Source organism: Xenopus laevis, chromosome 3L (assembly GCF_017654675.1).
Source record: "Xenopus laevis strain J_2021 chromosome 3L, Xenopus_laevis_v10.1, whole genome shotgun sequence".
Taxonomy (NCBI): domain Eukaryota; kingdom Metazoa; phylum Chordata; class Amphibia; order Anura; family Pipidae; genus Xenopus; species Xenopus laevis.
Window position 1 is genome coordinate 88,185,648 of NC_054375.1, and position 22,888 is coordinate 88,208,535.

At 37.6% G+C, this 22,888-nt stretch overlaps 1 protein-coding gene across 5 annotated transcripts in view; it reads left to right on the forward strand.

Moving 5' to 3' along the window:
* upf2.L (UPF2, regulator of nonsense mediated mRNA decay L homeolog) overlaps positions 1-18,126 on the forward strand; it is a 44,663-nt gene extending 26,537 nt beyond the window's left edge. For 4 of the 5 annotated variants that reach the window (XM_018252725.2, XM_018252726.2, XM_018252727.2 and 1 more), the window contains exons 15-22: positions 579-762; positions 3,457-3,599; positions 4,791-4,898; positions 5,095-5,193; positions 10,850-11,017; positions 15,176-15,317; positions 16,330-16,450; positions 17,147-18,126. In XM_018252725.2, coding sequence (XP_018108214.1) covers positions 579-762; positions 3,457-3,599; positions 4,791-4,898; positions 5,095-5,193; positions 10,850-11,017; positions 15,176-15,317; positions 16,330-16,450; positions 17,147-17,156 — 975 coding nt within the window. In that variant the 3' untranslated portion in view covers positions 17,157-18,126. Of the gene's footprint in view, positions 1-578; positions 763-3,456; positions 3,600-4,790; positions 4,899-5,094; positions 5,194-10,849; positions 11,018-15,175; positions 15,318-16,329; positions 16,455-17,146 lie in introns of those variants that run through there. The other variant, XM_018252728.2, reaches the window with a different exon arrangement.
* Positions 18,127-22,888: the final 4,762 nt, after the last annotated feature.

Consider the following 22,888-nt stretch of genomic DNA (forward strand, 5'->3'; position numbering starts at 1 on the left):
CATTAGAGTAAACCAAAATTGCCACTCCAGTGCCAATTTACACTGTATACATTTAGACATACTTGGGAAGCTGTGTAATTAATTTTATTTATGTGTAAAACTGTATACAAATTACTATTGATTGCTGTTTTACACCATGATACTCTGAGATTCAACCCCTCCCTTATCTTATTCCGCGTTGAAGTGATGGATTTTTTTTGTTCCCTCAGTCAGGGCTTAAAAAGGCCTGGTTAATAATGGACAGAGGTCTCAATATTTCTTAATCACACAAGACCTCTATGTAATTTAGAAGCCATATGTTTAATTTGCAGATTTTATGGTGGGCGGTGCACAAATTGTGGACATTAGCTATACTAAGCTCAGAGTTAAAGCTGAGACCAAAGTTATAAGCTATACAACTGAGTTGGTAAGCTCACAATCCTTCATTCCCTAAATAAACTTATGTGTTAAGTATGTAAGGCAATAGTTTATCGTTTTATCTTTCAGTTTGAGTTCTATAAATGGTTACCTTCTTTACACCGAAGTTGCTGTCTCGTATTCTAAAAGTTGCTGATCTCACGCTTTGTTTCTTAATTTAGCGTTATGTTTGGTGGAAGAAAAGTCTTGATGTGTGGACGAAAGACCACCCATTCCCAATAGATATCGATTATATGATAACTGATACCTTGGAGCTTCTGAGGCCAAAGACGAAGCTTTGTGCCTCACTGAATGAATCTGTCCGCCAAGTACAGGATTTAGAGCGGGAGTTTCTGACAAAACTAGGTAAGACAAATAACTTTTTGTGTCTCTTATAAAGCTTTTGCCATGAGTTACAAAAGGCTGTTTCACACTAATTTACATTTTTTTTATTACATATTGGGTTGGGCTTGCAGCATTAATCAATATAAAAAGAAGGATAAAGGGATTTGCACCCTTATTTCCATTATAACACAGCCAAATATATTAAGCCACACAGATGGTGGACAAAAAAAATATCAAATGAAAGAAAGTTAAAACAATTTTAAGTAGAGGTATGGGACCTGTTGTTAAGAATACTTGGGACCTGGGGTCTTTCAAATTTGGATCTCCATGCCTTAAGTCTACTTAAAAATGTAGATATTAAATATACCCAATATTATTGTTTTGCCTCCAACGTGGATTAATTGTATCTTAGTTGGGATCAAGTACAAGGTACTGTTTTATTATTAAAAAGGAAATCATTTTTATATTTTTGAGTTATTTAATTATAATGTAGATGGCCTTTCTGTAGTTTAGATTTTTCTGGATAATGAATTTACAGATAACGGATCCCATATATATATATATATCTACTAAAAGTGGCCTGTGGTAGGTCGGTTGCCAGTTTGCAGAATGCCAACTTTAAAAGTGGTTTGACAATCACAGACACTATAATGTGTGCCTTCCAAAGCAACATTAAATGAGGTGCACTGGTCACAGTGGTGAGTGGAGCTTCCTAACATGGGTAGACTGACACTTAGCAATACAGTTATTATACACTGCAAAATGTTCTTCTAGTACCAGGGAAATAAATCTAGGTGTCACAGTCTTAACAAAAACTGAATGTCGAGATACAAAGAGCTGTAACTAATTGTAGGGATGCCTTTCAAAACTGCTTGTATCCAAGGGCAGTGCACAAATAAACATAATGTGGTGTAAAGAGTACAAAATCTGGACCTCTTATGTGTGAAAATAAGAAATATGGGGTTACCTTCCACCTTTTCATACATGTGTGCAGATGCCATAGACCAGGGGTAGGCAACCCGCGGCTCCGGAGCCTCATGTGGCTCTTCATTCTGCTCGATGCGGCTAAGTATTGCGGCTTTACCTGTCACATCGTCTATACAGCCCTCGCACTTGCTGGCAGCTTCTTGAGTGTGGACTGCGGTAAGCTAGCGGTTAGCTTACATCGGTCGCACACTCAGGAAGCTGCCAGCAGGTGTGAGGGCTGTATAGATGTCCCAGGAGTGACAGGCAAGACCGAGCCACAGCAAGATGATTCATCATGGTCCTTACCGCGGTCACACACTCAAGACGAGAAGGAAATTCAACTTCAGAAACAGAAGTCACATTGAACAGATGAGAACACTGGCATTTAATAGGGCTATTCAGTGTTTCATTTATTTCAAAGTAGGCCTACACATGCACACTGCACTTCTGTTTGTTGTATTCTGTTGTTGTTAAAATTAAAAAAAGGTTAAAACTTTTACGTTTATAAGCTGTGTTATGTTTTGTGGCTCCAGACTATTTTTCTTTGTCGGAAGAGGGGCAAAATGGCTCTTTTGATAGTAAAGGTTGCTGACACCTGCCATAGACTATGTATTGCGCTGGTGGGAGGCTGCTTGGACTTTGGTGTACTTGAAATGGTAGGGCATTTTTTGAATCCTATTCTGGATTTGGAGCACGAGCACTGCTTTTCTACGTACCTAATAAGGTGTACCACTTTTGTTGTGCCATTTTTACAAATCTCTGATGCATTTCTTCCATGCTGGCTTTTAGAAATACATTATACTCCGCCTCTGAGGTGCATTTAGTCACCTATATATAGATTGTTTTGTCCCAGAATGCCATTATATTTTACATGTAAGTACAGTTGACTTACCAGGTCCACTCAAATTTCAGATTTTCTTGCGTTGTTTCATTATCCTTGGTGGATTACTTTCACAGTGGCTCTTTTAGCTGCCCTTCATTTCCCTTTTTTATACTTTTATCATAACAAGTGAATAATCATCTACTTATTTCTTAAAATGTTATATTAAACATAAAATCATATATAATTCTTGGTTCCTTACCAATGAGTTATTAATATGGTGTGACAACTTTATATACTTTCAATTCAAATATTCAGTTGATATATAATTGTGATGAATTTAGTCAAAGCAGTAGTCATTTTTAAGAGTTTTATAAGGTGTGGTAGGCTGGTTGATATTGTTGTTGTCATTATTATTATTTTTTACCACTAAAATCATTATTAATAATTAAAAAATCATCAGTAGAAAAACAAAAACTGTATATGATTTTATGTATTATCCTGTTCTCTTTGTGGAGTAGGGTTAATTGACTGTAGTCCTTGCCAACCACTGGTTCTCTAACACCTTGTGTTCATTTAAATACATTTTTATTTAGACTAAGCACAGCTATACACAGTAGGATATATTTCACAGCAACTCAGTTTCTCTTTCATGACTCACCGGTCACTGTTTCATTTTTGCTGCAAATTCAAGTTGAAAATACCAAAAATTGATTCTTGGAAAGAGAAAAGGTATCGGCACTGAAAAAAACATTGAATGCAGACTGCCATGTTAACCCAGGCTCCCATCAGCAAACATATTAATTTAAACACTTCGTTCTGGATGAATTTTTGAAATTGAGCATAATGTGTTCAACACTCAGGGAGGGTTATATTTATATTGAAATACACCTAACATCCCAATTTTAACTCCATTCTGTTATCTAAAGGTCTCATGAATGATAAGGAATCAAAACATTCCATGACCGAAGGAGATCACCTGGTGTATGAAGATGATGATGAGGAAGAAGAGGCTGGGGCAGAGACAGAAGAGCAATCTGGCAATGAAAGTGAAATGAATGAACAAGAAGAGGTGAGCAAATTGATAACTTTTTATAATATGTCATTAACAAGAAAACTGATTTGTAAGAGAATTGTTTCTCCTTACATATTTACTTGGCCATAAATGATTGTGATTTCTTGGTAGTAATTCACATAAGTTGCATGTTTAGTAAAAGCTGAAGAGACAAATTCTTTAACCTTTGATAAACTGGAAAAGTACAGCCGTTGCTGTGTAGGCCACATTCATTCTGGTGGTTCTCCTTTTGTGGCTCAGCAGAACAGCCCCAAAATCATCTACTTTAACCTAATCATTGAAGCCTTAACCTAGTGAACAATGTGGGTCTGGTTGGGCAGACCTGAGCTGCACCCACTGACCCACATTTTCCATCTTTTCACTTGCTACTTGAAACAGCTTCGGAAAGAAGGTGGTAACAGACAAGAAAAGGACTGGGGGTGGGGGAAGTAGTGGATTTTTAAAAAGGGACACCTGGCAAGGTTATCTGTGGGAAGAAATAAAGTGTAAGTTACATTGCTAAAGTTTTTTTTAAAAAAACAACTAAGACTAAAATGCTCGTTAATAGGGATGGGAGAATTTGACCCATTTAGTTTTGCCAAAAATTCGCTGCTGGCAAAATGTCGCGCATCTTTTTGTTTTTTTTGACGCACAACGGCATACAAGTCTATCAGCGTCTATTCCGCAGCAAAACAAGGCAAAAATATTCACCTATCCCTACTCGTTAAGGCCTTTCGGGTGTACAGTTTTCAGTTTCCATATCCAGAATGCCTCTCTTGTGAGTATGAAGAAGGAAAGCACTATAGGACCTGTTTTAACTGGTAGAAGATGACATGTTCTATCCGAGAGCGTTTGTGAAAATGTCAGGTCATGCCATAGCTGTAAATCTCTCGCTTACATACAATTCCTGCATAGGCATTGGGCCCTGCCTCAAAAAATAGCTTGTTCTGCCTGTCTGAGTGGGAAAGTTTTTGTTTCTTGTTTTTTATTTTAGATCTAAGTTATAACTACTGGATGATGAGAGAGAGAGCAAGATGGACACATATACGTGTCAGTTGAAGTCATATATACGTACTCCCTACACTACAATATTGTTTTTGCATAGAACATTTTGGGCAACAACTAAAATGTAGTAATCTGCTTTGTTCAAGCTGCATTTTCATTTTTGTGTTATAATCACTTTAATGTTTTTTCTTTTTCAAAATGTAGGATGCTTCTGAAAATGAGGAGGATGAAAGAGAGGAGGAGGAAGAAGAAGAGAATACAGATTATATGACTGACTCAAACAAAGAAAATGAGACCGATGAAGAAAACACTGTATGTATTGCTTATGGTTGTAAGAATGTAAGACATCAACGGTTGCAGAATCAATGGAGATGGATATGCAGCATCATTATTCACTTTTGTATAGTTTCATTATTTTCGAGTCTGCAGAATATAAAAAGGTCCTCATTTCTCTTATCTCTAGTCTTACTGCTGACATTATGTCCCTTTATTATGTGCATCTGTACAGGAGGTGATGATTAAAGGAGGTGGAATTAAACATGTACCCTGTGCTGAAGACGAAGACTTTATTCAAGCCCTTGACAAGATGATGGTAGAAAATCTTCAGGTATTTGATGTACATTCAATATGAAATATCTTTCAAGGAATAACTTTGATTAGTAGAGGTATAATGGGGATGGGATTTGTCCATTTTCTCGCTCCTATATCATTTCTCACTGTAAAGGAAAAGAGAACAGTTTATCTTGTTCACAGCTGATCTTGTGATGTATTCATGTCCTAGTATATAAAATCTACAATGCAGATTTTAATAGCTCTATAACCTTGGATGTAATGCTTGTTCACATAATCATCTAAGCCATTCTTAAAGGCATGAATAGAATTAATGGACATTATTAGAATCTGCCCAAAAAGTGCAGGTTGCAAACACCAATAATCCAAGTATTTGCTTAAAACAGAGAGATATCCTTCCTGTACTTTAGAGCTTTCTGTATAAGAGATCCAATGCCTGTACTAAATTGTGCTATCAAAAAGGTTGAACTTGATTGATTTTTTTCAGTTTCATCTTCTATGTAAACTTTGTGTTTTTGCTTCCAGGGGCAAATTTGCCAAAACTTGTTCTTTAAGGGTCTGGCCACACGAGCAGATTTGGAGAGATAAGTCACCAGCGACAAATCTCCTGTTCTTCCCGGCGACTAATCTTCCTGATCTGCCTTCCGCTGGCTGAAATGTAAATCTCTTGGGTGCAGGCACACGGATAGCTTCGTTTTCCGAAGTTTCCTCGTGAGGCAATTACGGGCAACTGCGGGATAACTAAGTGTTCAGTGTGCCTGTCCCCAGGCAATTTACATTTTTAGCAGGGGGAGGCAGAGCAGGGAGATTAGTCGCCGCGAAGAAGAGGAGATTTGTCGCCTGGCGACTAATTTCCCTGAATCTGCCCATGTGACCAGACCCTAAAGGAGAACTAAACCCTAAAATTTAATAAGGCTAAAAATTCCATGTTTTATATACTGAATTTATTGCTCCAGGCTAAAATTTCAGCTTCTCAATAGCAACAATGATCCTGGACTTCAGACTTGTCACAGGGGGTCACCATCTTGTCTGTGACACTGGGCTCTCAGCAGCTGTTGAGAAGCTAAGCATAGGGGTCATCGCAAATTATCAAGAAGGAAATTAGTTTGGACTGTAATATAAGCTAATGCTACAGGGCTGATTATTAGATTCTGATGCTAGTTGCACTGGTTTCTGTACTGGCATGTAGTAATTATCTGTATTACTAATCAGCCTTATATTGTGACATTTATATTCTATGCTTTCTGTATATTGTGAGTGGGTCCCTAAGCTCACTAAGCTGTGGTTGCCTTGGGCTGGTACAGAAGCCCAAAACATAATATAGTCTACTTCTTTAGTTTAACTTTCCTTGTCCTTTAAGGTTTAGGTAACATTTAGTAGTTATAAGATGTCCTATTTGTAGCAACTTTTCAATTGGTCTTTAATTTTTTTATGTGCTTTATTTTTCTGCCTCTGTCCAGCTTTTAAACGGGTTGATTAACCCCAGCCACCAAAAGACTTGCACTCTATAAGGCTCCAATTGTATTGTTATTGTTACTTTTTATTCCTTTTATTACATGTAAATGATGGAATCAAATGTTTATTGGGAAGTATTCTGTGATATTATAGCAGAACAATGTATCTCTTTATTACATAGCTTTACACAGTTCAGCACACAATTCAGCTGCTAATGACATGCAATCTAATATCCATTTCAAATGAATGGGCACATCTACCTATGTTTCAGTTGACAATATTCCTTTTCTCTATGTATTTGACAATTCTTTAAAGTTATTGAGCATTCTCAATTACCATTAAAGTCTATCGGAACCTTGCGAAATTCTCGAAAAAAATTCTTTAGCAGTTCCACAATTGTGAATTTGAGTGACAAATGATTCAAACATAAGTTGAGCATTGTTGATAATTTGTAGGCCTCAACCTAAAGACAGACTATAGGCCCTGATCAACCGTGAACAAAAGAGTAAATAAAATCTGTCCCTGCATATATTTAGCATACCAGCATGCTTGTTAGACATCGAATATCCCAACAATAACAATTTATTCACTACATTGTTCTTTATGCATCTGAATTATTGACTGCGGGTAGTTTAGATTACTATTCAGTGCATTACTGTGGAGGTGTACTTGCTGAAATTTAGCTTGAAAGTAAGTAGACCCAATTACTACACATTACGAGCAATTAAACAAAGGCAGCTAAATGATTTATTAGTCAATTCTGCTAATGAACATACCCCTTTTGAATCAGTGTATCTTAAAATGGACGCTCTGAAGGCACCTATAATGCACCTTACAAAGAAAGAAGAAATGGAATACCACAGTTTCCTGTCCTTCCTATACTGTATGTTCAAGTTAATGAAATGTTATTGTCTTGTGTATCCCTGCTTTGGTCATATATCATCATTGCCATCTACTGTATTGGACTAATGGTAAATGGAAAAAAAGTTACTTGATGTCTATGAGCAGGAAAGATATAATTGCACAGGAATTAAGCCTGAGGCCTGCTGGGTCCAGCATTACTTGGAGCACTGCCACGGCTTAATATATGCTTCTTCCTCTCTACCTGGAGAACATGATAAGTGGTCTTTAGCTCTGTGACCAGTATCCTTTTTCTAGTAATTCCATTCTCAGCACAGTTCATTGTTAGGCCAGGATAATGCTGGCAACAAGTACAAACAAGTACAAATTGTGTCTGGCTTCAGCCTGAGTAGAGTTTGTGCTACTATATATTTTAAGGGCGATTTAGGGCATACTAGACTTGCAAATGGAATTGCATGGTCTGAAAATTGAAAACGCAGACCCATTGCTAAGTATCTTATCTGTTTATTAAGCAGACACGTAAAGCCAGTCAATGCACTGAAGTGTGGTTACTGAAAGCAATGTATAATATTGTATAGTGGAATGTATATTTGGGAGAAATGACTTTACTGCTGGAAAAGTTAGTGGCGCTTGCTCTGTGAGAATACAGTTTTTCATGTTCATTTTTATTTTCTTTATCTTTCTATTTAGAACCTGTTTTTTTCATAATCGTGTCTTGAATTCAAACTACTGCCTGGTTGCTAGGGTGCGTTGGACTCCAGCAACAAGATAGTAGCTACCTTGAAGGATTTTTAGATGCCAATTGTGTTTTTATATGGTCAGAGAACTCAAAATATGCTTGAATATTCTCTTTTAAAACAAGTCTTAAATGGTACATATGGTGCCAAAAAACAATTGTTATATCAGATTATTATCAGATTATACACCTGTAAAACTGAAGAAGAGATCCCTTTAAAGTAGGGACGCACCAAATCTAGGATTTGGTTTGGGATTCTGCCAGGATTCTGCCTTTTGCAGTAGGATTCGGATTCAGCCAAATCCTTCTGCCTGGCCAAACCGCATCCGAATCCTAATTTTTATATGCAAATTAGGGGCAGGGAGATAAATTGCGTGACTTTTTCTAACAGAACAAGGAAGTAAAAAATGTTTTCCACTTTTCACCCCTAATTTGCATATGCAAATTTGGATTTGGTTCGATATTCAGCCAAATCTTTCACAAAGGATTTGGGGGTTCGACCAAATCCAAAATAGTGGATACGGTGCATCCCTACTTTAAAGTTACTTTTTCTACTGCTTTTAGTAAACTTTTGCCAAAAACTCCTTGCTTTGGTCCCTTATATAACTTAAATTTCCATAAGTTTAAATACCTTTGTTTTGTCATTAAAGGGGTAATTCACCTTTAAGTTCACGTTTAGGGGCAGATTTTTGAGTTTTTTTTATAGCCAAAACTGTCAAATTCGACTCGGGAATTCTTCAAATTCTATTCGAGTTTTTTTAAAGATTCTAATTCGATTTTTGAGATTTATCATACACTGGCCCTTTAAGAACTCAAATTTACCACCTAAAACCTGCTGAATCACTGTTTTAGTCAATGGGAGACGTCCTGGGATCAATTTGGAGTTGTTTGCAGCCTTCCTAATATTCGAGTATTTTTCAGAGAAAAAACTCTAATCGAGTTTTTAAAATCTCAAATCCAGTTTTTAAGATCTCAAATCGAATTCAATTCGGGTTTTCAGGTCGTTCCGGGTCGATCCTATTTGATCCGAGTTTAGGAAATTAAATTTTTCTTAATAAATTTCGATTGGTTGAATTTCGAGTTCGTGGGAGTTTTCAAAAACTCACATGAATTCGAAATTTGACCGTTGATTAATGTGCTTCTTAGTAGGTTGTAAAATGACCAATTCTAAGCAACTTTACGTTGGTCTTTATTTTTTTTATAGTTTTTGAGCTATTTGCCTCCTTCTCACGCTTTCCAGCTTTCAAACGGTCACTGACCCCATCTAAAAACAAATGCTCTGTAAGGCTACACATTTATTGTTACTTTTTATTTTATCCAGGCCCTCTCTTATTCAGTCTCTCTATTCAAATCAATACATGGTTGCTATGGTAATTTGGACCCTAGCAACCAGACTGCTGTAATTACAAACTGGAGAGCTGCTGAATAAAAAGCTAAATAGCTCAAAAACCACAAATAAAAAATGAAAACCAGTTGAAAAACAATTGTCTCAGAATATTACTCTCTACATCATACTAAAAGTTAATTTAAAGGTGAACAACCCCTTTAAGACTGTACAAGTCTACGTTAAGTATTAGACTGTAAGTATTAATGTGTTGTAGGTATTGGGTTTCCATTGGCTCTAACATGGATTTTGTCTAGTTTCAGGGCTAGGGCACAGTGTATTATGAATAGATAATTTAACCATCCAAACAAATATAATGGCGTTTTGCAGTTTGCTTGGCGCTGTGTTCTTGTTGTATCTTTGTACAGTGAAAATTGAACCTGAGGTTATGAAGACAAACTAGCTGAACTGCCTTTTGCAGGGCCCCTTCTGTTTGTAATGATTGATAGCATAGCTGAATGTGGCAGAGAATTGTGCTGGCAGTTGTTCAGATTTAACATCGCAAAATTCTGCTTTCCCGTCGTTTAACAAAGAGCAGTGTTGTTGTAAAACTATGGTTTTAATTGCAATGGCCGAGTAGCATCAACAATACAGGTTTTGTGCATATCCTTAGATGTACACCTGTGGCTTATCCCTTCATTGTAATTGTGACAGTTTGCTAAATACCTGCCCTGTTAGTGTGTTCCTCGAGGATTGAGTTGTGAAATGTAAATATTCTTTACTTGTAAGCCTCCCAAGGGTCAAATAGCATATGTGTCTTCTTAATCCTCAGAAAAACTCTTATAGCAGCAATATCATTTTAAATCCAATTTGTTGAGTCTTTGCAGCTTAAGAAGACCAGTGTATATAGCAGCTTTTGTACATTAAGAAAAGGCAGTGTTGTGTGGAACAAAGTGCTTTCGTTTCCTTGCTTGGGATATATTTTTCCTGCATGGTTTGCATGTGTGTGTAAACTATGAAAAATATTACTTTGTCTATGAAACAAGCTACTCTGAGATCTGAGGCACGCGTTTTTCTTGCAATTTAAACCATATACAGTATTTTTATTTTTTTTAAATATCCATTGGGAAGTAGTGCTGTGTTTGTTGAAAGCGTTACTGTGACTAATGTCATTGTGTAATGTATTTTGCTCAGTGCTGCTGGGTTATTTGAACTGGAGGGGATTGATTTATTGATTACAGGTTGAGGCTGTAATTCTTCAACTAATTAAAATGTAATTAAAATGTCAATAAATAAGCTTTGGTTTTTTTTTCCCAGCAACGTAGTGGAGATTCGGTGAAGGTACACCCGCTAGATGTTGCTATCCCTCTGCATCTAAAGAGCCAGCTGAAAAAGGGACCAGCACTAAGCACTGGAGAAGTAGATCCAGAATCTGGGGAAACTATGCCATTTGTGATGCTTACAAGAAGAGGTAACAAACAGCAGGTATGTGCCAAAGGTGACGCCAGAAAGGAAGTTTAGTATTCATATGCAATGTTTAACTAGCTGTATCTTTTAACTATCCTGTAAAAACAAGCTGGCTCTTGAGCTGACACGTTTTGTACATCGTAGGTACGTTTAATCCTCTTTAGCACCTTTTGTAGATGACGACTTCTAGGGAAGCACAGTTCCCTAACTAGCACGTGTCAGAATGTGTTTGGGGTTGATGATTAACTTTTAACCTTGTAAATGTTGGGCATGTGCAAAGATTTTTCAAACCATTCAGCCCATTTCCAGCTGAAGTATAAGATGATCTTTGTATGTTCCCTGCCACTTTATTGTCATTGTACCAGACATCAATAAGCCAATGTGCATATGGAAAACCAAACCAATTTATAACCTGATCAGTATATATGTGTGGTCATTGGTTGGTTCAAGAGAACATGGATCCCTTCAGATCCAGGTGTTTTTGCCACACCTGCTCTGCTGCTTCTCATTGTGGTTAATGTAAAAAGGCTTTGATGTATGTGATTGTTTGTACGGAAATAATAAAAATTATTTTGGGGAAAAAAAAATGTAAAAAGGCTACAGCCTATTGCACTTTTCTTTGCATGTATAGCAACAGAGCACAGAAGTCATCATTTCTGGTGATATAACTGAAATACAGTGTCATGGTAATTAGGATAGAAAGAAACTACTGGACATTTATCTCTGTGGTCTCCCTTAAAAGGGAACTATTGCGAAAATGAAAATTTAATATAAGCTTCTTCATACTGAAATAAGACATCTTCTAAATACAATCAATTAAAAATTCTGCATTGTTTCTGAAATAATCAAGTTCATATTCACTATTCCTCTCTCAGCATCTGTTTCTCCTCATTCTGTCTTCATGCAGCAGTTGGATGTCAGATGATGATCCAATATATCTAATAGGGGGGCTCTCTTTCCTCGCAGATGAGTTAGAGCTCACTCAACTAACTGATTCCAGTACAAACAAAATCTAAAATTATAATCACACATTTTGCATGTAGAGAGACAGGATTTATGGTGATTTTAATCAGTGAGCTCTAATACATCTTCTAGGCAAAAGGAGCCCCCCTATAAGATATATTGGATCATTCATCTGACACCCAACTCCTGCATGAAGACAGAATAAAAAGAAACATGCTGAGAGAGGAATAGTGAATATAAACTTGATTATTTCAGAAACGGTACAGAATATTTAATTGGTTGTATTTAGAACGTTTCTTATTTCAGTATGCTGAAGCTAATATTAAAATGTCATTTTCATGATAGTTCCCATTTAAAATACTGACACCTGAAAAATTAAACGCAGCAGAAGCTTGTGCAGCTGAAGCTGATTCAGACCTGGCTTCAACTGTGAATATTCCATTTTAGGGATTGCACAGAAGAGGGCCTAAAGGGACAGAAAGTGGCACTTGGCAACCCCACTGCGCTTCTCTGCATTTATTTAAACCACTACATACTGTAGATTGAAGCAGTTACGTGTCTCCTGGTTGGGCCAGTTTGGTATGAAGGCTGTGGTTTTAACTAATCTTTAGTTTAGAAAGAAAACTTAATTCTTAGCAACGTTCCAATATACATTAAATTGCATGCATAGAAGTATGACTTTAGTTTATATAGTAGATATGCAGTGCTGCAAAGTTTAACAGTGTAGAAGAGTACACACAGGAAGGACAAACTTAGTAATATACAGAGATTGTGTGGTTAGAAGGAAGTTCCTGCTGTGTAGAGTTTATAATCTAAGTGGGTGGATGAAGTAAAGGCACAAAGAAAAGGGCAAATTACGAAAAGCATTGCAGCCCTGGATGAAATGCATAAGAAATTCATTGACTGTTAATACACAGACACTAATTACAATCGAGCAAGGCACAGGCTGCAGAAATGGAGCATTTAAAATTGCTGTTCATGGTAATGCAACATCTAGGGATTTCAAATGGCCTTACCTTTATTGCATGGGCTATTAAAATAGACAAGAATAGTTCTCTAGATGCAGGGATTATCTGTTACACATCACATTAACACCATGAAAAGGAAGTCCATTCATAACAGAGTGGTATTAATAACCATAACTTGTAATCCTATTACTCCAAACACCGCCTGTGAGGTTAAGTGGTTTTAACTGTAAACTGAATTCTTCATTAGTCTTTAGCCATGTAATGTGTCCTATAACTTGTAATTTGATATGCTTAATATTTACAGGTAATAAACTACCTGCATTATCAGTAGTTCTATATTGTTAATACCATTATCTCAAACAAAAATATAAAAAAGAAATATGTAATTCACTCCTGAAGATCAACATGTCAACCTCCTCAGGGGTAACCACCAACTAGTTGACCAGTTGAGGACACACACCCAAATTGTCAAGTCACGAAGGGTAATCTTTAAAACATCACCACAACACTTTCAAATTCACTTTAAGTATGATGTAATGTATAATATTCTGAGACAAGTTACAATTGGTTTTAATTTTAAATTATTTGCAGTTTGTGGGTTATTTTGCCTTTTATTCAGCAGCTCTCCAGTTTGCACTTTCAATAATCTGGTAGCTAGGGCTCAGATTACCCTAGTAACCATGCATTGATTTGAATAAGAGACTGGAATATAAATAGGCGAGGGCCTGAATAGAAAGATGAGTAATAAAAAGTAGCAATATCAATTAATGTGTAGCCTTACAGAGCAGGGGTGTAACTACAGAGGAAGCAGACCCTGCGGCTGAAGGGGGCCCCATGAGGCCCTAATTCATATACAATATCAGTAAATATTGGTAAAACGAGTCAACCTCTAGACATTTCGGGGACCTGAAGAATAATTTGCTGTGGGGCCCAGTAATATCTAGTTACGCCACTGTTACAGAGCATTTGTTTTTAGATGTGGTCAGTGATCCCCCCCCCATTAAAGCTGGAAACAGAAGAAGGTGACCTATAATTCAAAAACTTTAGAAAAAGAAAACATGTAGGCCAATCGAATTAGCCATTCTATAACATACTAAAAGTTGACTTAAAGGTTAACTATACCTTTAAAGGTGAAGGAAACCCCCTGGGCGCAAAACCCCTCCCCCCTCCCCGTGTTGCCCACCCTCCCTCCTCCCCCCTGGCCTACCTGTTCCGCTGGGCAAATGCCCCTAACTTGTCACTTACCCTTCTGCGCAGGTCCTGTCCACGGAGTTCACAGACGCCATCTTCTTCCACGCGATCTTCTTCCTGCTTTGACCGGCGTTTTGGCGCATGCGCAGTAGGAGCATTTCGCCGGTACGGATCTACTGCGCATGCGTCAAAAGTCACAAAGTTTTCTTCGTGACTTTTGGAGCATGTGCCCATAAAAGCCAATGCACAGTGGACTGTGGGGAACCTACACTCACACAGCTGTCTAATTGTGCCATGTATTTCCCATTTTACTCCACCCATGTTTTCCAAATTAATATACGTTTATTATTGATCAGGTAGGTGGACTATGGTGCAGGTTAGCAACCACTAGTTACTTAGCTATTAGGTTGATTATATTAATTTGGAAAGCCTTCATTGGGCTTTCCTTCAGATTGCAAAGTGTTACATAGTTAAATTGGGTTGAAAAAAGACAAAGTCCATCAAGTTCAACCCCTCCAAATGAAAACCCAGCATCCATACATACACCCCTCACACCTACTTTCACACAAATTATATATAGATACCCATACCTATACTAACTATAGAGTTTAGTATCACAATAGCCTTTGATATTATGTCTGTCCAAGAAATCATCCAAGCCATTCTTAAAGGCATTAACTGAATCAGCCATCACAACATCACCGGCAGTGCATTCCACAACCTCACTGTGAAGAACAACCGGCTTATACTCAAGTATATACGGTATGTTTTTTATGCAAGACAGAACTTTATTTGCTTTAGTAGCCACAGAATGACACTGCCCAGAATTAGACAACTTGTTATCTACAAAAACCACAAGATCCCCAAGTGTTACTATACTGGCAGCAGTGAAAGCAAGAAGGAATTTCATGTTGTATTATAATCATATGAGCCATGCAGTGTCACATGAATACACATAACCTTGTAATCCTCAAAAGAATCAAGTGCCTCCAGTAGTTCTAGTAACTGGTTATTATCTTCTAAGCTGAATATCCATGTGTATTTTGTTTTTCAGTTCAAGATTCTCAAGGTGCCTATGTCCTCCCAACTGGCTGCAAATCACTGGAATCAGCAGCAAGCTGAACAAGAAGAGAGGATGAGGATGAAGAAACTCACACTAGATATCAATGAGCGTCAAGAGCAAGAAGATTACCAAGGTATGTGTGTCTCCTTCCACTTGTGACTCTCTTCTGCTTATTGTTCCATAAGTCTTAGAAAGTTGTAGTAATTGGCAAAAATATACATTCATCCTTTGCAGGTACTAAGCTACAATGGAATATTGCTGTATGTAGCTAATAATTGTATTTTAAAGGAGAAGCAAACCCTGAACTCCGCTAGACAGAATCTGCCTCGAGGGGTTAGTAAAGACTTAGGGGCATTTGCCCGGGGTAGCAGCTAGGCTGTGGGGGAGGAGGGATGGGGGATTATGTAGGGTACGGGGGTAGGGGATTTTGAACTTTAGTGTTTGCTTCTCCTTTAAGCTATAAGGGAAGTTTTACAAGCTGTTGTACAATCACATTTAAAGGAGAACTAAACCCTAAAAATGAATAGGGCTAAAAATGCCATGTTTTATATAATGAATGTATTGCACCAGCCTAAAGTTTCAGCTTCTCAATAGCAGCAATGATCCAGGACTTCAAACCTGTCCCAGGGGGTCACCATCTTGGAAATTGTCTGTCCGTGGGCTCTGAGCAGCTGTTGAGAAGCTAAGCTTAGGGGTCGTCGCAAAGTACCAAGCAGAAAATTAGGTTGGTCTGTAATATAAGCTGATGTTACAAGTCTGATTATTTAATTCTGATGCCGGTTGCACTGGTTTCTGTGCTGCCATGTAGTAATTATCTGTATTAATTACATATTGTGACATTTATATTCTATGTGTACTGTATATTGTCGGTCCCTAAACTCAGTAAGTGACAGCAGCACAGAGCATGTGTGGTGAATCAGCAGAAAAGAAGATGGGGAGCTACTTGGGCATCTTTGGAGACAGATCTTTACTGCTAAAGGGCTTTGGTTGCCTTGGGCTGGTATAGAAGCCCAATAATGTACAACATTTCCAGCTACTTCTTTAGTTTAACTTTCCTTGTCCTTTAAAAGAATGTAAATGCCTTTTTGAAGGTGAAATTAACATTGGCAAGGTAGGTCCATAATCATTTCTATATTTGTTAACAGAAATGTTGCAGTCATTGGCTCAGCGCCCAGCACCTGCCAACACGAACAGGGAGCGCAGGCCTCGATACCAGCATCCAAAGGGAGCACCTAACGCAGATCTCATCTTTAAAACTGGGGGCAGGTGAGCTTCATTATTATTTCTTTTTTTTTTTTATAGTAATTTTGCCTTATAGTTATATTGGTGCCTCAAACACCGTAGTGAAATGATGTATTTTGTACAGTTCAACATACACCCTACAGTTTATATTCCTTAGTCTGTCATTTAAATCTTAATAACATGATTTTACTTTGCATGGTTGGTTTGTGCATTTCTGGAATAATCACATATAAGGGAAGTTGTGTGTATACTTTTTGAAATGCTTGAAATTGTAGTTCACAAACTCAACGTCAATAGTGTGATATTTGGAAAGAATGAACATTTGCTCTCTTAAATACACCTGGAACCTAGGTTATTTATGGTAAGATTTTTGGGATAAACAGTTTCCTGTACTCATATCTACATCTTCTACACCTTGATGCACCTGAGGTTTTTTCTGTAAATGGTAATTATAGTGCCCTATGTTGTAATACTGAATCTTTCTCTTGTGGCAAAACTGTGCCTACAAAAAGTTTCTTACAAATGTAAAATATCAAACTACAAAGATGTTGCAAATTAAGAATCAGTCATTCTGAAAATAATTCCTTTCGCTGATTAGAGATGATTATTCAATAGTCAAACCTAATTGGTTCTTTGTGTTTAATTTGTTTTTTTATGTATAAATGTCTGAGGGAATATCTATGGTTATCTTTGGCTCACTCTGTAACATTTATTTCAAAGGAGACGTTGATCCAGCATAGTCATTCTATTGGGCCCTGTGTCTTCAACATGGCTAGTGGAAACCTCAAGAAATTGAAAAAGATCAGCAGCACATTGCAGGATGTTCAGATCGGAAGGTTGGGATGGAATCCTGGGACAGGGCTTGGGAGCAAGATGAAGACAGCAATACCAGCTTCTGCTTCAGAAAGAAACTTCTAGTCTTGGCACCATGGACTCCCAGACAACCAGAGTGGGGTCCTCTTTTGTATCTGCAAAATCTGCAAAAATACTCAAAGCAGCCTTAAATTGGATAGAAAGCACTAAGAGGGTTACTTTATTAGCAGACAGTTTGGCTAAAGGTAGAAGTTCCATTTAAGATGGACATGCATTGCATCTGAATTGTGGTTTTGCCGTGTTAGGAGGATCCAGATGCAGCGCTGGATGCAGGACTGGACATCACGCTCTTTGAAGGAACAAGTCCAAGATTCAGGAGTTCCAAAACAATAGCCATAATGGCACGAAGGGGCAACTAGCTGGAAACATTGAACACAGGACATCAGACTGTTGAAATCTGGAGTGCAACAAATACTCCTAAAAAGATTTTTTGTTTAAAACATGTTGGCTTTTTTTTCTCTGTAATATTACAGTGTGTGGTGAGACACTGTGCCTGTTGGCCAATGCCAGAGCAGACTGAGCTTTTTTGCTGTGCGTAGAATTTGCCAAAAAATGTGCATAGAGCTAAATGTGCAATTTGCATTTCTCTTCCATTCCTATACCAGCTGAACACAAAGACTCACTGAACTACCAATATGTGCTCTATTTTGGCTTCCCATCATTTAACCTGATAAAGAACTGCAGCTGCATACTAGTAAGGAGCAAATCATGTTACCCTTGAATGCTAGTTCTTTGGTATTTACAACTTTAATTAGAAAAGTAACAGATTTATTTTTCCCAATTTTTCCGTCTGCAAAGTAAATAAACCTTTTTTCTGTTGGACAGTGTTTTGATTAGTTCTTCTGTGTTTTGATCAATGCTCATTGTTTCGATCTATTAACTAGTTTACTGTATATATCAGGCGTATGTGGAGTTCAGTTTAAAAGCATTTCTGGAATCCATTTGTCCATGCCTGTCTGCTTATCCATCTGCTTGTTGTATCTCTTTGTGTCTTTCTGTGTGAAAAGATTGTTTTGTAATATAAATATTTATAATGTTTTGGCACAAGTTTTGCTATTTTATATCCATTTTCTGGTTTGGCTGGTTGACCTTGTGTTTTCCAAGATACATACCTCTGTGAGGTGTTTGCCTTAAGGTGGCCATAGATGTAACAATTACGATCATTGATTGCAGGAAAGAACGGTTGTTTTCAATACAAACATTTAGGTATACAGTTAGAAACAATAGAATTCTACCTACTCTGACGATTCAGCAGTCAGCGCTGTCCAATGTTCGGGCACCTATAAACTTTCCAACCTGGCTGATCAATGAGTCGACCAATATCCAAATCTTTTGGCAATATCGGTTGGCTTGTATCCCACCATACATGCACCAGATATCGTACAAAGCTTTGTTCCGTACGTTAATATCTGGTGCATGTATGTACATCACTAATGGCCACCTTTACAGTGGAAGACACAAAGTTCTGTTTTGATAGCACAAAGTTAAGTGCACACAGGTAATTAGCTGTTTTTGACCATTACTTTTCTCCAAACAAACAGAAAATACTGACTTCAAACCATTGATGTTTACATTTCTGTTACAGCTGAATTAGACTGGAGGTTTTTTAGGATAGTGTTGGATCGACAGATCAGAGTCTATAAGTTGGATGTAGTTGCATGAGTTAAAATATAACCGGACTGATGGAAATATCTGATGTGTAAACTTCATGAAACATTTGCAAATGAATAGAAGTTGGAACTTCTATTGCCAGACCGTTTTTGAACATTTTTTGCTCTTTCACTTTAGGGGACTTTCCTGGGGGGGTCTTTTAGTTTACCCATGAAAACAAGATATTGTTTTTTTCAGGACAACCTAAGCTTTCAAAATATGCTAGAATTTAGTTGTCATTCCAGTCCTGTAAAAAGATATGGGCTTCTAAGTGTATAAAAAAAACAAAAAAAAAACAGTTTCACATGATACAAACGCATATATCAGAAGCATAATTTATTTTATGCATGAGAACATGGCAGATTTGGAAAGTTCTGTGTCTCCCGAACAAACCAATACCAAATATATATAATTTTATGGAGATTTCTCACTTCGATAGTTGAAAACTCTGAAGCAGTAAACTACCAAATTTCCAAAGCACCGCTCCACAAAACAGCATACATCTGATTTCAAGGCCAAACATTCCACTTACAGTAGGTTTACCCTAAAAAACTACCCCTCATTGGAAAGAACAGATTCCAACGAGTTCAAAATGGGTAAATATATATTTGTACTCCAAACTACCAAGTTGCAATTCTTTCCTAAAGTTAGCAGTTTTTATAAAAATGTGTTACATTTTTGAAAAATTACCTCAAAGTGTCCAGTCTACAGCATTGTATCTCCCACATATCATTATATACCAAGATACAACACCCCAAATATGAAAGCCCAGGGTCCGCTGAACAGTTTGATGCCCAATATGCATAGGTGCACCTAAATATGTGGAGTATAGGGGCCCCAGAACGAAGACACCCCATATGAGTTATCAGTTCTGGAATTCCAGATACTCCAAAATCCGCACATTTACATCATTTTTCAAGGGGCAAAAGTACAAAAATGTATGTTCACCCCAGAAAACCCTATGTTTTTGGAAAGTACACATTCTGACGAATCTAATATGGGTATGCACGTCTTTCTACTCCAAAGTACCAAGCCGCAAAGCTTTCCTACATTTGGCAATATTTACGACATTACAGAAAATCACCTCAATATTGCAACTCTGAAGCATCGTATCTCCCACATGTCATTACATACCAAGATAAAACACCCTAAATATGAAAGCCCAGGGTCCGCTGAACAGTTTGATGCCCAATATGCATAGGTGCACCTAAGTATGTGGAGTATAGGGGCCCCAGAACGAAGACACCCCATACGAGTTATCAGTTCTGGAATTCCAGATACTGCAAAATAAGCACATTTACATCATTTTCAAGGGGCAAAAGTACAAAAATGTATGTTCACCCCAGAAAACCATATGTTTTTGGAAAGTACACATTCTGACGAATCTAATATGGGTATGCACGTCTTTCTACTCCAAAGTACCAAGCCGCAAAGCTTTCCTACATTTCGAAATTTTTATGACATTGCCGAAAATCACATCAATATTGCAACTCTGAAGCATCGTATCTCCCACATATCATTATATACCAAGATAAAACTCCCTAAACATGAAAGCCCAGGGTCCGCTGAACAGTTTGATGCCCAATATGCATAGGTGCACCTAAGTATGTGGAGTATAGGGGCCCCAGAACGAAGACACCCCATACGAGTTATCAGTTCTGGAATTCCAGATACTGCAAAATAAGCACATTTACAGCATTTTTCAAGGGGCAAAAGTACAAAAATGTATGTTCACCCCAGAAAACCATATGTTTTTGGAAAGTACACATTCTGATGAATCTAATATGGGTATGCACGTCTTTCTACTCCAAAGTACCAAGCCGCAAAGCTTTCCTACATTTGGCAATTTTTATGACATTACAGAAAATCACCTCAATATTGCAACTCTGAAGCATCGTATCTCCCACATATCATTACATACCAAGATAAAACACCCTAAATATGAAAGCCCAGGGTCCGCTGAACAGTTTGATGCCCAATATGCATAGGTGCACCTAAGTATGTGGAGTATAGGGGCCCCAGAACAAAGACACCCCATACGAGTTATCAGTTCTGGAATTCCAAATACTGCAAAATCACCACATTTGCAGCATTTTTCAAGGGGCAAAAGTACAAAATTTATGTTCACCCCAGAAAACCATATGTTTTTGGAAAGTACACATTCTGACGAATCTAATATGGGTATGCACGTCTTTCTACTCCAAAGTACCAATCCACAAAGCTTTCCTACATTTCGAAATTTTTATGACATTGCCGAAAATCACATCAATATTGCAACTCTGAAGCATCGTATCTCCCACATATCATTATATACCAAGAAAAAGCACCCTAAATATGAAAGCCAAGGGTCTGCTGAACAATTTGATGCCCAATATGCATAGGTACACATAAGTATATGGCGTATAGGGGCCATAGAACGAAGACAGTTCTGTAATTCCAAATACTGCAAAATCAGCACATTTACAGCATTTTTCAAGGGGCAAAAGTACAAAAATTTATGTTCACCCCAGAAAACCATATGTTTTTGGAAAGTACACATTCTGACAAATCTAAAATGGGTAGGCACGATTTTCTACTCCAAAGTACCAAGCCGCAAAGCTTTCCTACATTTCGCAATTTTTATGACATATACAAAAATCTCCTCAATACTCCAACTCTAAAGCATTGTATCTCCTACATATCAATATATAGCAATATAAAACTCCCTAAACATGAAAGTCTGGGGTACGCTGAACAGTTTGATACCCAATATGCATAGGTACCCCTAAGTATGTGGCGTATAGGGGCCCCAGAAAGAAGACACCCCATACAAGTTCTGTAATTCCAGATACTGCATAACCAGCACATATACAGCATTTTGCAACAGGCAAAGGTACAAAAAACTAGGTTCACCCCAGAAAACCATATATTTTTGGAAAGTACACCTTCTGCCGAATAAAAATTTGCTAAAACTGTCTTTCTACTCCAAACGTACATACTGCAAAGCAACGCTAAAGGCAGTGGTTTTTATGATATTTCTGAAAATCTCCTAAAAATATTGCAGTTGGTCGCATTTATCTCACCCAATTTCTTATATACAATTAGAAAACACCATAAATATTGACGCTAAGGGTCTACTGAACAGTTTGATGCCCAATATGCATAGATATACCAAAGCAGGTGGGCACGTGCGGACCCCAAATGAAAATCGTGCTTAAGAATTTCCTCGCTGTCAATTCGCCTTCTGTGAAGATAGCACTCTGACTCCATATAATGTGCCGTAAGACCCCCTAACAGTATGAAGACCCCCCAAAACCATATATTTTTGGAAAGTACACATTCTGCTGAATAAAAATTTGCTATAACTGTCTTTCTACTCCAAACTTACATACTGCAATACTATGCTAAAGGCAGCGGTTTTTATGACATTTCTGAAAATCGCCTAAAAATATTGCAGTTGGTCGCATTTATCTCACCCAATTTCTTACATACAATTAGAAAACACCATAAATATTGACACTAGGGGTCTACTGAACAGTTTGATGCCCAATATGCATAGATAAACCAAAGCAAGTGGGCACGTGCGGACCCCAAATAAAAACAGTGCCTAAGAATTTTCTCGACTGTCAATTCAACTCCTGTGAACATAGCACTCTGACTGCATATAATGTGCTGTAAGACCCCCTAACAGTACGAAGACCCCCCAAAACAATATATTTTTGGAAAGTACACATTCTGCTAAATAAAAATTTGCTATAATTGTCTTTCTACTCCAAACTTACATACTGCAATACTATGCTAAAGGCAGCGGTTTTTATGACATTTCTGAAAATCGCCTAAAAATATTGCAGTTGGTCGCATTTATCTCACCCAATTTCTTACATACAATTAGAAAACACCATAAATATTGACACCAAGGGTCTACTGAACAGTTTGATGCCCAATATGCATAGATATACC